The sequence below is a fragment of the Notolepis coatsorum genome (assembly GCF_963971535.1).
Source record: "Notolepis coatsorum genome assembly, chromosome: 9".
NCBI classification, from domain to species: Eukaryota; Metazoa; Chordata; class Actinopteri; order Aulopiformes; family Paralepididae; genus Notolepis; species Notolepis coatsorum.
The window spans coordinates 117,675,828-117,691,751 of record NC_140173.1 but is presented as its reverse complement, the minus strand read 5'-3'; the positions used below and the strand labels follow the sequence as shown (position 1 = coordinate 117,691,751).

The following is a 15,924-nucleotide window of genomic DNA, read 5'->3' as shown; positions in this document are numbered from 1 at the left end:
GGGGGACCCTGGTGGAAACAAGACGAAAGTCTTTCTCTGGTCTGCATCCCCTTAACAATTGTATGTATTGAGCTGTACTGCACTGTACCCATTCTGCAATCTGTTAATAAAGTTTTCATTCATTCATTCATTCATTCGCTACTGGGTGATCGGGGCGGGTGGGCAAGTGACTCCGGTCACAAAAGCCACAGGCTTGCAAACCGAAAGTCACGAAAGGGGCTATGTATAGTGTATGTACATCATGTCCCATATGTTACTTATGTTTATAGTGTCCTATATGTTACTTATTGTTTATATTGGATCTTTTTTTTTATTTATATATCGGTGTTTCCCACAGGATTTTCAGAGACTATGGGGGGTGAACCGCCGACCCTCTAGGGGGGTCGGGGGGCATGTCTTCCCGGAAAATAATTTTTTTGTACATTTTAAAGTTAAATGCATCAATCTGGTGCACTTTGAGAGCAAAATAAAGAGGCTAGATCTATGATGCACTTTGTGCTCAAAACACAATCTGCTAGACTAGTGCTTCCCAATCCTCTCCTCGAAGTACCCCAGCCGTTCAATGTATTTGTTAAATTCCACCACCAGCACACCTGATTCAACTTAACTAGCCCTTTATTAGTTGAATCAGGTGTGCTGGTGGTGGAATTTAACAAATACATGGAACGGCTGGGGTGTCTCGAGGAGAGGTTTGGGAACCACTGGCACTAGAGCATACATTTGAGCCATCAAAGAAATGAAGCAAAAGTGGTTACCTGTGTTGAACTGGTTTATTTTTTAGAAAATAAAGAAATTGTGGATTACTATTACGACTACTACCACTGCCAATACTAGTACTGATACATCCCTATTGGCAAACTTTATATTTAAAAAAATAGTAAAAAATTACATTATTTTTTTGGTTCATTATACAACTGTGGCGGGACTAATTAGCGGGCTGCCACAGTCTAGGTAATTAATGGGAAAAACTGTATATATACACTATGGGAAGGGGGAAACATATTTCATTTCTCTGTATGTCTTGCACATTATGAGAAGCGACAATAAAGCTGACTTTGACTAATTTACTCTCAATAACTGTCACTAAACGAAATTCATTTATTTGTGCAAACTGTTTCAAATGTTTTGATGCGAGTTTGTGAGATGTTTTTTTTTCACTCTCTCCCTCTCTCTCCCACTCTCTCTAGCTTCCTCCATCAACAAATCGGCTTCGTTCGCCCGTCCCAGTGCCAAGCTACAGAAGGGGCCATCTTTTGATGCTGCCAGGTAGGACATGGCCAGAGAGTAGATTCAGAGCAAAGTTAAACTTCAAGTCAGTGGTATGTATGGGAGGAATCAAGATGGCCACCAACATAAATCGAACTGAGCTGTGTGAGCTGAGAGCTATGTGCTGTAAAGGTGTAGCATCTTTGAGAGATGTGTACTGTAGAGGTGTAGCTTCTCTCTGAGAGATGTGTGCTGTAGAGGTGTAGCTTCTCTGAGAGATGTGTGTTGTAGAGGTGTAGCTTCTCTGAGAGATGTGTGCTGTAGAGGTATAGCTTCTCTGAGAGATGTGTGCTGTAGAGGTATAGCTTCTCTGAGAGATGTGTGCTGTAGAGGTATAGCTTCTCTGAGATGTGTGCTGTAGAGGTGTAGCTTCTCTCTGAGAGCTGTATGCTGTAGAGGTTTAGCTTCTCTCTGAGAGCTGTATGCTGTTTAAGCATTACATCATGCGCAGGAGTGTGTTATAGGAATTAGATCATGCCTAGGGGTGGTTGTTAGGCCTGACGCGCAGCGGAGGGTCGTTAGACCCCCCCTAGGCATGATCTAATTCCTATAACACACGACTACAAGTGGTGTAATGTCTTTTATACAATGGCAGAATTCACCCAACCTTATTGCTATAGAATAAACACACAGTAATTGAAGCATAATGGAGATTTATTCACAACCATCCACAGAGAAAGTAGATCCAATAGTAGATCATCTAGTAGACACCAGAGGGAGCTCCACAAACCATGTTAAACCCAGATAGACAGTACTGCTACATCTATACATTTATGACATACCAGATTCACAAATACAGTACTGTTTTTGTAGGGTGATTATGGTTTATTTACATTGAGGTTCTGGGGTCACGTGGAGTGTGTTATACGAAATACCCCCCCCCCTCCACCCCACCTACCAATCTCCTACCTACCAACCTCCTCCAATGTACAGTTTCTTCGTCAAATGTATATACTCTCTTTTTTAGAATGTTCTTGTATCACAAACAGTACTGTATTTGTAAATCTGGTACGTCATAAATGTATAGATGTAGCAATATGGTTTGGTTCCGGTTGCCGACCGACCCTGCCAATTTAGGTGCGACCCAAATAATTTTGAGTTTAAAAAAAATTTAAAAGTACCAATCTTAGTTAAATCTGAGTCAAAAAGTGCAGTCCATGTCAATAATGAGAATATATAAAAAGCAAGTATTTCACAATATTTGCACAGCTCTTTATATTTAGTGAGCATTTGTGTGGCATTTTTTATACTACTACCTTTGTACATTGTACTTTTGTAGTACAGTGTCTTTGTATTTTAACCTTTAGTATTATGGATATTAAACATGCTGGCAGAGTACGTGCATCCATGTTGTCGTGAAATGTTTATTAAATAAAGAAATTCCCTATCCATAGTCGCCATGGGAAGAAATAAAATAAAAAATAAAATAAAATAAATTCCCTACCTACCAGGGATGGGCGTGAGTAATCGATAATAGATTACTCGTAGCTATGAGAAAAATCTAATTTACATATCTTTTCACATGTATGTAAGATTATAACTGTTTGTTGGTTCCTTAAACATATATACGTGAATGAACAAAAATACGTAAAAAAATAATCTAATATTTTAATTTTTAATAAAAAATAAAAATTCCCCTTTTCGAGTAATACACGATCAATCGAGTATAGCATGCGATCAATCGATCTGGATTTTCTTTAAAATGTCCATCCCTACTACCTACCCATGGCTTTAACACATTGGGCGCCGGGCATTGTGCCCATCATTATACCCAGTCTGCCACCGCTGTAAGCCTATGGAGATGTTTACCTTCTTTGCAGGGCTATAACTTTTTAAATATTATAGCTATATCTGCATTACTATGGCCCATTCAACATCGATTATCTATCGTTCCGGATGTGGGAACGTTATATTTTTTCATTCATACATTGTTGTGTTAATACCGTTTAGAATATAAGTATGTTTTTAAGCTTTTTTCAAAGCTAATTCCAAAAACGCTAGTTATAGGCCCTGACGCATATGATAGATTATCGATTGCCGTTTCTTTCCTATACACGCTATATTAAAAAATTCAAATGTATATGATCGGTATACATTATGCTTCATCATGTGTGGAGGAAAGGGGGGGCGGGGGTCGTCTATAATTCCTTTATCGTCAGTAACGGCTTTATGTAGTATGGGTTGATATATTGATCAGACTGTTTGCAAACAAAGAAACGCACAATCGGCCTGAAAATAACTTTTCTGTCCTCTTACCGTTCGCCGATGAGACTGGAAGAAAAAGATCCCAATTATTTTACGCCGATCGCCTAGATCCATTTCCAGTTTGTATGGTGCAATAAACGCCAAAATCATATTGATTATTGCGTTATGGAAGCGATCCAAATGCACGCCAGTGTTCGTCTGTAGTCCCGTAGCAAGATATTACTGCCGGAGGGATTTCCTCGACACACCGATCACAACTTCCGGTTTTAAGAGTGTAACTCGCCCGACCATCCACCAGGCGGCGGTATTGAGGCGTTGCAATCTCATTCAGGGTCCCGCTGCAGTTCCGGAGGTTGGGTGGATGAATTATGAATGCCATGGCGAAAAAGTGAAATATTGATTTCAAAAACGGCTTTTGGCGTTCAACGCATGGCAGGCAAACACGCCGTAAGCCGTTTTTGGCGACAAATGTGTTAACAATTGTGTGTATTGAGCCGTACTGTATTGTACCCATTCTGCAATCTGGTAATAACATTTTCAATCAATCAATCAAATCTGATTTTATTTTTTTTAATAAAGTGTCATTTTTTTTTATCTCCGTGATTTTTCTTTTGTTTCACAATGAGTCATGACAAATTTATTACATAATCCATGTGTATGTAACGAACTAACATATTCCAGTTGAGTGTATCTTTTTTGAAGGATTTGTTCAAAAGCTATTCATACTTCCATTTTTCTATCTATGGCGGATTGATTCAGACAAAAAAGTAATTCGGTTGTGGGAGGGATCTGGGGTCACGTGGAGTGTTATACTAAATAACAACCGGCAACTTCACTGTTTCAGCCAATCAGAATCAAGAAATGTGCATGCCATTGTATAAAAAGGTGTAGCATCTTTGAGAGATGTGTACTGGAGAGGTGTGACTGACGGGTGCTGTAGTGGTGTAGTACTGTAGACATGTAGCTTCTCTCTAGTTGTTAACAGGACAGGAAGTGATTGCTTTGTGAATGGAAATGTAGTCACTGATAAATGATGACTTTCTCTGTGTCCCTCCTCCCAGTGCCCAGTGCCCTGAATGGGCAGTTCCCCAGTCCTCCAGACTGAAGTACAGACAGCTGTTCAACTCCCATGACAAGACCATGAGCGGTCACCTAACTGGTACACACACACACACACACACACGCACACACCTGACACACTCACCTGACACACTCACCTGACACATACACACCTGACACATACACACCTGACACATACACACACACACACGCACACAATTTGTTATATTTTGCCCACATCATTATAATGTGTATGTGTATTCCAGGTCCCCAGGCTCGTACCATTCTGATGCAGTGCAGTCTGCCTCAGGGCCAGCTAGCATCTATCTGGTAGGTCATATAATACCAATTGTTCCATGATTTACTACATTGCTTTTGTGTTGTATTGCAGACCATGTATCTAGATGCCTATCATATTGTCAGAGGGAAAGATATACACCCCTTATATCGTTTGATTGAACTGTGTATTATAATAGGAATAATTATGTTTGTAAATTCAAATTTAAGGGGGCATTTCCTGTTAATACAGTACAGATAAGTCTGGGACTGTCAATCTTCTTTTATTTATTTTATTTTTTATTTTTTTTTATTATCTTTCTTCCCCTCTTTTTCCCGATTTTTCTCCCATCCCACCCTTCCTGGTTGTTGCGTACTTTCCCCTACTGTTGGTCCGAGAGACCGGAGACTGTCGCATGCTTTCCTCCGACGCATGTGCAGCCTGGCCGCGCAGATTCTCACCGGGGAGAGTGTAGCGTGTGGGAGGCCGCACTATCTCTCCCTAGATCCTACCCTTGCTGAGCAGGCGCCCCGACCGAACTGTAGGGGTCGCTGTCCACAACGCCCAGGACCCACCCTTCAGCTTTCCCACCCTCTAATACTGCCAATTGTATTAGTGTGAGCGGCCAGCCAAGCTGATAGCAACGCCGGGAGCTGGATTCGAACAGGCGAATCCAGCGTCTCCGGCGTTGGTGACGAACACAATCTCCGCTACGCCACCTGACCGCCCCGTGTCAATCTTCTTGATAGTATTTTTATTCAGTGTTTTAACAGATACAAACATAGCAGACAGGACAGACAAAATCAAGACATCACAGCGACAAATTAAAAAACGTTGTCAATCTTAAAGGGGCTATGTACTGCTAATCCTAGCACTATTTGGGCAACTTTACACAATTCCCGTTAGTCTATTGAAGACATTTGTAAGGTTTTTTTTTTCAAAAAAATGCATTGTTTTATATTTCTAATCAAGTACTCAAAACCATCATTTTTCAGCCTCAGGGGGCTGAGCTGAATCGGAGCAATCCGCCAATATGGTATTTAGACACTAAAACACATTGATACGAAATCCTATTACTATAATACAATGCTAGAGACTGAAAAATGACATTTATAGTACATGTCACCTTTAACACTTTCTCCGCCGGAAACGGCTTACGACGTGTTTCAAGTTCATGCGAATTCTGCCAGATCACGGCGTACGACGTTATTCTGATCATATTTCATATTTTCGCCATGGTATTCATATTTCCCTCACGGAGGCTGGTCTGATGCTGTCTGAGCCGGCACAACTCTGCAACGCTTCAATACTGCCACCTGGCGGCTGATCGGCGAGTTGCCAAACCGGATATGCCCGTTGGAGCTCGGTCCGTCCCCTAAATCCGTCCGGCCACTCGTTTATCGTTGCGGGACTCAAGACACACACCGTGGATATGGATCGTTGCCATAACTCAATAGTCGACATGATTTGGGCATATATTAGTATTATACAAACCGGAAATGGATCGCCTCGATCCCCATCACATAACTGGGATCTGTTTGCTCCAGTATCATCGCCCAACGCTAAGAGGAAGCTGCCATGAGTTTCAGCGTTTTTGTTCATTATTATCCATACAAACTGCTCTGATCTATATATCACCCATACTACATGAAGCATTTAATGACGATCACGGAATTATAAACGACCCCCCCCCCATTCACCCGTGCATGATCAGTCATAACGTTTAGGACCAGTTTATGTACAGTTGAAATTTTTAATATAGCGTCGATCGGTATCAAACGGCATTTGATAATCTAATATATGCATTTATGCCTATATCTCACATTCTAGGAATTACTGCAGAAAACGATAAAAACATATTTATACTCTAGACGGTATTTTCATATGAATGTGTGAATGAAAAAGTAAAACGTTCCTACATCCTGAACGATAGATAATCGATGTTGAATGGGCCATAGTAATGTCAATTTAGCAATACAATTTAAAAAGTTATAGCCCTGCAAAGAAGGTAAACATCTCCATAGACTTACAGTGCTGGCAGTGATATAAGCGTGGCAGAGAAAGTGTTAAGTATTGAAATATTCAGTAACTGAAAAAAGTATTTCTTCTCCTCCACCTCCTCTTCCTCATCCTATTCTTCCTCTCTTTTCCAAGGAGTCTGTCTGACATTGACCAGGATGGGAAGCTGACAGCAGAGGAGTTCATCCTGGCCATGCACCTCATAGACATGGCTATGTCAGGCCTACCGCTACCACCTGTCCTATCAGCAGACTACCTCCCTCCTACCTTCAGGTAGTCCTACTGTACTAACACTATATAGTACCTCCCTCCTACCTTCATGTAATCCTACTAGCACTAGAGTACCTACCATCATGTAATCCTACTAACACTAGAGTACCTACCTCCTACCATCATGTAGTCCTACTGTACTAACACTATATAGTACCTCCCTCCTACCTTCATGTAATCCTACTAGCACTAGAGTACCTACCATCATGTAATCCTACTAACACTAGAGTACCTACCTCCTACCATCATGTAGTCCTACTGTACTAACACTATATAGTACCTCCCTCCTACCATCATGTAATCCTACTGTACTAACACTATAGTACCTCCCTCCTACCATCATGTAATCCTACTAACACTGGATTACCTACCTTCTATCATCATGTAATCCTACTGTACAAATAGTCTGACTATTTGTCTGTCTGACTCTCTGTCTATCTCTCTGTCCAGACGTGTACGGAGTGACAGTGTCCAGTCAGACCAGCTAAGCGTCCAGGAGGAGGTAGAGGAGGAAGCAAACATCAGCCAGGACAAAAAGCTGCCAGGTGATTGGTCCATCCACAGGCCCGCCCACACTGGCATGTGATTTGCTCTGTCACTTCGAGTCACGTTTGATCAGAAAACACATTTAGGGATTTCCCACATTCCCAGCTTCCCATTGATGCCACTATGATCTGTGGTCTGTTTATTTGTTTTATTTATTAACCTCTTCCACCCGTGCGGTCCGGTACCGGACAGCAAATGACATCACGTCATAAATCATTCTCTAGACTGTATGAGATAATGTTCGTTTTCCTTTCAAATGTATCCAACAGTAAACATCCTAACCATATCACAACAGCAATCGGTGTATATTTTCAGCAATACGTTTGTTTACCAATAGGTTAACCTCTTAACACTTTGAATGCCCATCACGAGATATCTCGGGTTATCAGCCCGCCCCCTGAATGCCCATCATGAGAACTCTTGTTGAATTTTTTTTATTAGCGATTCATATTTCATCAACCGAGTCTACCGTTGGTAAACCTGCCCCACCAGGCGCTCAGATGTGAAAAAAGCGCCCCCCTATCGTCTCCCAGATGGTAATGCACTCTTTTGGATTGGACTCAATGAAAATGGATGAGAAAAAAATACTCCGGAATCCACATTTTACTTCTCACGCATGTAACCGGAGCCGATCAGATTCATTGTGGACCCTCAGCACCGCGTGTATTATGTGTTTTACAGTATACGCGTTGGATCAATAAAAGGATTGATTTTTGGAATGGCGATCAGGAATTGGAATAATCCATTTGGTTACCATCTGATCTCAGGTAAGGAATCTATTTTACCAGTCTTAGGATAATTAGACCTGTTTTCACGGAGATATAAGCTTTTCCCCTATATGTGATATGGCTGTTTGACTGTGCGAGCGATCAGGAACTAAGATAATCGATTTTCAGCTCGCGGCACCAGCGTGCATACGTACACATATACTATCGATAATCTAGCATTTATTTGAAAACGATTCATAAATAGGCCGAAAAATGACAACGTTCTAGAATATTACAGTACAGGGCGTTTATCACGGATTCTTTTTCCCCCCCTTGAAAACGAGGGCTTTTAAAAATGCTATAAAACGGAAATGAACCGATAAAAAAACAATCCGCTTCGACAATGTTGACTGGAAAATGAGTCATTGATAAGCGACGGGCAGATTAGACACATAGCCATAATTTAAAACATAGATTAGGCGATATTAATGCTAACATTGAAGTGGATGGTGGGCATTCAAGCACTAAATGTGCGCCCCCTGCTGGGCACTGAAAGTGTTAAGCCCGGAGCCCTATTTTCTGAAAATCTGCCTAAAATACATACCTAAATAAATGGAAGATTGCTCCACTTCTACAAGGTCCATTTGCATGGTCTTGGTATCTAGGGACATCAATGGACCTTAGTGAATGTATTCCCAGTGTCAGAAATATTGTGTCTATTACTAGGCTTGCTTAAATTGTAGGGGTGGAACGGTACGCATTTGAACCGTACACCGTTCAATACGACCTCCACGGTCCCGTGTGTGTGGGTATTGTTTGGTTATAACGTAGCCGCAAGCTAGGCTAACGCTACGTTAGCCGCAAGCTAACTGGCGTTAGCCGCGACCTAACCGTGGAGTCACTTCGCTGTGTTCCATTAGTTCCATTAGTGGGGAAGGGGGCGTATATTGACGAGGCTTGACAAGAGGTTCAAAGATAACTTCACATTTATTGGCTGTTGGTTTATAGTATATCATCAGGGCTTCTCCTTCCAACACTGTTACTGTTGACTATTTACTTCCTCGTGTGACGTCACTTCACATATGGCTACCAGGATACTCGAATAGCAAAAGCGAGTCGAGTCGATTAGGTACCATGCAGTGAAAAGCGGCATAAGGGAATACTTCATAATGTTTCATGCAATTAAAAAGTAAATATATATTTAGTACACATGATTTATTTATTTTAAATAACAATGACTTTTCCTTTTTGATAAGAAAGTCTAGTGCTGGTTGAGCATATGCATACTTTAAGTTGCCTTTGTCTATAATGTGGCCACAAAAATAGAAAAGGTTTAATTATTTTGTTTGTTTGCACTAAGTTAATACTTTGACTAGTAGTAGTGGCGCCGAGGAGAGTGGCAGCCTTTTCATAGCAGCTCCCACCCCCTTTACTTCTTATCCCGTTTACTACTTTCTTACTTATTTCTTTTGTGATTATACTTACTTAATAGGTGTCTAAGTGACTGTGCGTTGCTTTAGACCAAGTTAAGGCATTTGTAACAACTTCTGTGAAGTTAGCTGAGTTAGGCAAGTTCGGTCGAGCACAGCTGAACAATGGACAAGAACACCGGCGGGCTGGTTTACCCGCGGCAGGACAACAACAACAACAACGGCGGGCTGGTTTACCCGCGGGAGGCTCTCCTCTGCTTTCGAGACAGAGTTGCAGAGCCACCGAGGAATCTACCAGCCGAAATAAGGATTCGCAGACGGGGAAATCGAGCTGGCACGAGCGTGAAGGACAGGAGAAAGGACAGCAGGAGATTCAAGCCTTACCTGCCCTCTGTCGTCATGGGGAACGTGCGATCGCTGGCCAACAAGACGGACGAGCTCTCAGCCCTGATGATCAACCAGCGTGAGTACAAGGAGGCAAGCCTACTGTGCTTTACAGAATCCTGGCTGAACGAGAACATCCCGGACAGTGCAATCGAACAGGAGGGCTTCACGGTGGTGCGCGCCGACCGGAGTAAACAGAGCGGCAAGCGGAGAGGCGGAGGGCTTGTTGTCTTTGTTAACTCCAAATGGTGCCACCCGGGGCACATCACCATTAAGGAACGCATCTGTACCCCCGACATTGAACTATTGGCACTGAGTCTGCGGCCATACTATTTACCGCGAGAAATAACACACGTCCTGGCTCTAACTGTTTACATCCCACCCAGCGCGGCGGCGGCGCAGGCGAGTGACGTCATACACTCTACCGTCGCGGCGCTTCAGACAAAACACCCGGATGCATTTATTTTTATCAATGGGGACTTCAACCATGTCAGACTGAACAAGACCCTGACAAACTTCACCCAGTATGTCACCTGCAAAACCAGGGGAGACAAAACACTGGACCTCCTGTATGCTAACGTGAAGGAGGCTTTCAGTGCGACTTCCCTGCCCCCCCTCGGCCAGTCAGACCACAACCTTGTGAGGCTTGTATCCACATACACGCCTCTCATTAAGAGACAGCCTCCGACCACCATGTCTGTCCCACAGTGGTCTGACGACGTCGAGGAGGAGCTACAGGAGTGTTTCAGGTCGACAGACTGAGACATGTTTGAGAGGGCCCATGGTGATGACATTGATGGACTATCCCACTGCATCACAGACTACATCAGGTTCTGTGAGGAGAGCATCGTACCCACAAAGAAGGTACGCTGCTTTTCAAACAATAAACCCTGGATTAGCAAGGACATTAAACACCTGCTAAACAGGAAAAAGAGGGCCTTCATGGCAGGGGACACTGAGCAGGCCAGGGCTGTCCAAAGGGAGCTCAAAAAAGAGCTAAGGGCAGCCAAGGTCAGCTACAAGGACAGGCTGGAGGGCAGACTACAGGCCAACAACACCAGGGAGGTGTGGGCGGGGGTCAGGAAGATCACTGGTTTCAAACAGCAGGGCACAGCTGTTGAGGGCCCGCCAGAACGTGCAAACGAGTTCAACTCGTTTTTCAACCGCTTTGACCAGAGTGGCCTCCCCACACCCCTCCCCCCACCCATCGACACCAGCACCAGATCACACCTACAAAGCAGCCCCCCCACCCCCCACCCACCCACACCCATCAGCAACGGCACCCCACCGCCAACACCAGCAGACTGCCCACCACCCCCAACCCTGACGATCACAACCAGTCAGGTCAGTAAGCAGCTCTCCAGAATTAATGTAAACAAGGCCAGAGGACCGGACAACACCAATCCCAGGGTGCTCAAGGTATGTGCGGAGCAGCTGGCAGCACCACTCCAGCATCTTTTCAACCTCTCCCTGAGGCTGGAGAGGGTGCCCCAGCTCTGGAAGACCTCCTGCATTGTCCCGGTGCCCAAGAAGGGACGTCCCAGCACACTCAACGACTACAGGCCAGTCGCTCTGACGTCACACGTCATGAAGACGTTTGAGAGACTGGTCCTGCAACACCTCAAGCCCCTGGTGCGTGACTCCCTCGACCCCCTGCAGTTTGCATACCAGGCAAACATCGGGGTGGAGGATGCCATCATCTACATGCTCCACAGAGCGTACACGCACCTGGAGAAGCCGCGCAGCTCAGTGAGGATTATGTTCTTTGATTTCTCCAGCGCCTTCAACACCATCCAGCCGTCACTGCTAGCGGAGAAGCTCTCTGCGATGCAGCTGGAGCACGGCTTGGTGGCCTGGATCAAGGACTATCTCACTGAGAGGCCACAGTACGTCAGACTAAAGGACAGTCAGTCTGACGTACTGGTGAGCAACACCGGCGCCCCCCAAGGAACTGTGCTGTCACCCTTCCTCTTCACCCTCTACACCTCAGACTTCTGCCGCAACTCAAGCGGGTGTCACCTGCAGAAGTTCTCAGACGACTCCTCCATTGTAAGCTATATCACCGACGATGATGAGGAGGAGTACAGAGCCCTGGTGGAGAGCTTCGTGGGGTGGAGCGACAGCAACCACCTCCAACTCAACACCAGTAAGACCAAGGAGCTGGTGGTGGACTTCCGGAGGGGCAAGAAGAGGCCCCCCCCCGATTCCCATCTCCATCTGAGGGGTGGATGTGGAGATGGTGGACTCATACAAGTTCCTTGGGGTACACCTGAACAATAAACTGGACTGGTCGGACAACACAGAGGCCCTCTACAGGAAGGGACAGAGCAGGCTGTTCTTCCTGAGGAGACTCGGGTCCTTCAATGTGTGCAACAAACTGCTGCAGTCTTTTTACCAGTCTGTTGTGGCCAGCATCCTCTTCTATGCTGTGGCATGCTGGGGAGGCTACATCAACTCAAGGGACACCAACAAGCTCAACAAGCTGGTGAGGAAGGCTAGCTCCGTGGTGGGAGTCGAGCTACCTAGACTTGAGGTGATGGTAGAGAGGGGGATGATAAGGAAGCTGGCTGCCATCATGGAGAACCCCTACCACCCCCTCTACGACGAGCTAGTCAAGATGAGAAGCTCGTTCGCCTGTAGCTTTATGCCAAGCAAGCAGTGCAAAAATGCTTCCGCATTCGTCACCGCACGCCAGTGCGGTAAAGCGCCCTTCTTTTCAGACAAATGCTACCGTGCGTGCACCGGCGGCGGCGTGCTCGCTCAGGTGCGTGCGTGCGCCGGCGTGCTCGCGCGAGGTGCCCGCGCATGCGCATGAGATCCCGCCTCGAGCGGAGCTCAATATATATAAGTCACCGCCCCTTATTCAGTATCTAGCAATAGCTCAATTGGCAAGGCCACATGGCTGTGGATCCTATGGCTCGTTTGCTGGCGAGTTCGAATCCCATCGAAAATATTTTTTAACGTGATTTTTTTTTAACGTGTATTCTTTCGCCGGTTAAGGTTAGGCATGGTTAAGGTTAAGGTTAGGCATTGTTTCGGAGTTGGTTAAGGTTAGAACGGTTAAGTTTAGGCGCTGTTAAGGAGCTGGTTAAGGTTAGAGTTTGTCAAAGAGAATGGCAATATAATTTCTATGGTTAAGGTTAGGCATGGTTAAGGTTAAGGTTAGGCATTGTTTCGGAGTTGGTTAAGGTTAGAACGGTTAAGTTTAGGCGTTGTTAAGGAGCTGGTTAAGGTTAGAGTTTGTCAAAGAGAATGGCAATAGACAGCCTATTTCCGCGCGACCTGGGCGCTGGGCGGCGGAAAATGAAAGGCGCATTACTGCACGCCACTACGGTAAATTTTTGCACTGCTTGCTTGGCATAAAGCTACACGCAGCTCGTTCAGCCACAGACTCATTCCCCCCCGACACTCAACTAACCGCCTCGGACAGTCCTTCATACCAGCGGCCATCAGGCTCCACAACAGTGGGCAGCGACTAGCAGCCTCCAGGCTCCACAACAGGGGGCAGCGACAGCGACTGCTACCAGACATTGACCTGGGACTTATATGAACCCAAGGAGGACAACCTACACTACCTTAGGCTTACTGCACCCTATGTGGATACTGTGATACTGTGAATAATGTATATTTCAGTGGATACCGTGATACTGTGAATAATGTATACTCAGTAGATAGTAAATTATAACACTACCTCATGCATACTGCACCTTATGTGACACTGTGAATAATGTGAATATTCCTCAGCTAGTCAAATAGTAAATTATATTGACCATATTGATCAAATTGTTTACACTGCCTGTGTTGTTTTACTACCTGTACCCCCCCCCCTCCCCCCCATGCTGCGATGATGCCTGAATTTCCCCAAGGGGATCAATAAAGGAATATCTTATCTTATCTATCTTATCTTAAATGTTGCCTATATTTTTCAGTCAGTTCGGTCTTTGTGTGCCAAACATTATTAAAGGTAAACTTTTTTTTTTACCAAATAAATGAGAAGCATCTTTAAATCAGCAATGCCCCCCCTCTCTCCTAGCTCTAACCGTCACTGTCAAAATAATGTGCCTGATGTCAAACTGCCTCATTCTTTCAGTTTTTGCATGACTACGTCCTTGAGAATAACTGAAAAGTTGGATTATTTTTAGGCCAAATATCTTATGCTGATGTATATGGTATTTTTGGAGTGTTACATTTAAAAAAAAAAAAAAATTTAAAACAACGTATCGAACCGAAAACCGTGAAACCAAAACCGTGATACGAACTGAACCGTAGATTTTGTGAACCGTTCCACCCCTATTAAATTGTGATGAAACAAAGGAGAATATGAATTATGATTTTTCTTTGCATCTTTGACAGTGAATAACACCATGCTAAAATGACCAGACATAAGAAACTGCCACTGAGCTCGTTCAGTACCTTCTTGAGATCACGTGTACAAAACATCTAAGGAAATGAATAAAGGGAAGATGATTAAACAGAAGGTTTTGTAGATACAGTGCTGAATTCTGCCATCCGGACCCATGCAATTTGAAATATTATTATTAGGGATGCCCTGATCACGTTTTTTTGCCACCGATACCGATCGTCTGAGTCATATCGGCCGATACACTGCCGATACAGATAGTTTTTGGTTTTCTTATAGCAGCTGGCCATTATAGTCAAAGTATTTTCCTATGAACTGAAACTTATAAGATGTTCTCAGTGTTCAGTTACAGCTATGAAGCACGATAGCTAATTAGCCAACAGCTGCAAAAACGAATGATGTAAATTATGTTATAATACATTGATATCAGGAGCTATCTGTAGCTACTGCTAGCCAGCTAGATAACGTTAGACAATGCCTCATGTATTAAACTAAAGTGAATAGTTTACTGGGTCATTTTGTTTAAACAGTAACGTTAGCTAGGTAGCTAACGTTAGCTCACGGAACAACGATAGCTAGTTAGCCAACGCTAGCCAACAACTGCGAAAACTAATGCCAAAATGGTGATATCAGACGTTGATATAAGTAGCTAGCCAGCTAGATAACATTAGACAACGCCTCATGCATTAAACTAAAGTCAATAGTTGACTGGGCCATTTTGTTTAATGCTCCAGTTATGTTGAAAGAGGTGCTCATGCACTCGACTCTTGCTGGAGCATTTGTTGACATGGGTCTGTGAGGGGGAGGGGCAAGGCGTGCAGCAGCAGCAGCTGTGTGTGCCTGAGAGAAGACAGCAAGTGAGAACTCCGCTGAGAATTGGATCATGTTTTTCGCACGTGTCATCGATCGGTTTTCACGATCGGCGAAAATAAAGCATTATCGGAATTCACCAATCTCATATTTATACTGAATATCTGCCGATACAGATTGCTGGCCGATCGATCGGGGCATCCCTAATTATTATAGAATATGAGGCCTATAAATGACCTTATTATAGCCAACTTGCACACTATGGATTGGGCCAAATCTACTCTTTCCAATGGCAGAGTTCAATTTGGATTTAGTATCACCAGGCGTGCATGAAGAACAGAGAATGAAATATGTATGTACAGTAGGTTTTTTATTCTTGCGACAGCTCTGCCATTTTTAAACTGATTTCAAATCGGATGGTTGCTAAATGTTCACAATAGGGGAGACAACTAACTATGCTCCAATATATGCCAATAACGTTCAGTTTTGTGGTATATAATCCCGAGTAATAAGAGAAATGACATAAATTCATACACAAGTCATTTGTTTGAAGGCAGCTAGAAGCCGTTGGGTAGTGTAGTTCTTCGAAAT

General features: G+C 44.0%; 1 protein-coding gene across 1 annotated transcript in view; it reads left to right on the top strand.

Annotated features, from left to right (window-relative positions):
- The window catches only part of itsn1 (intersectin 1 (SH3 domain protein)), a gene marked incomplete at its 3' end in the record, with an annotated part of 256,540 nt that overhangs the window by 93,375 nt on the left and 147,241 nt on the right, over positions 1–15,924 (top strand). The window contains exons 7-11 of the mRNA XM_084321474.1: positions 1,188–1,266; positions 4,533–4,630; positions 4,797–4,860; positions 6,962–7,099; positions 7,547–7,641. Coding sequence (XP_084177600.1) covers positions 1,188–1,266; positions 4,533–4,630; positions 4,797–4,860; positions 6,962–7,099; positions 7,547–7,641 — 474 coding nt within the window. The remainder of the gene's footprint in view (positions 1–1,187; positions 1,267–4,532; positions 4,631–4,796; positions 4,861–6,961; positions 7,100–7,546; positions 7,642–15,924) is intronic.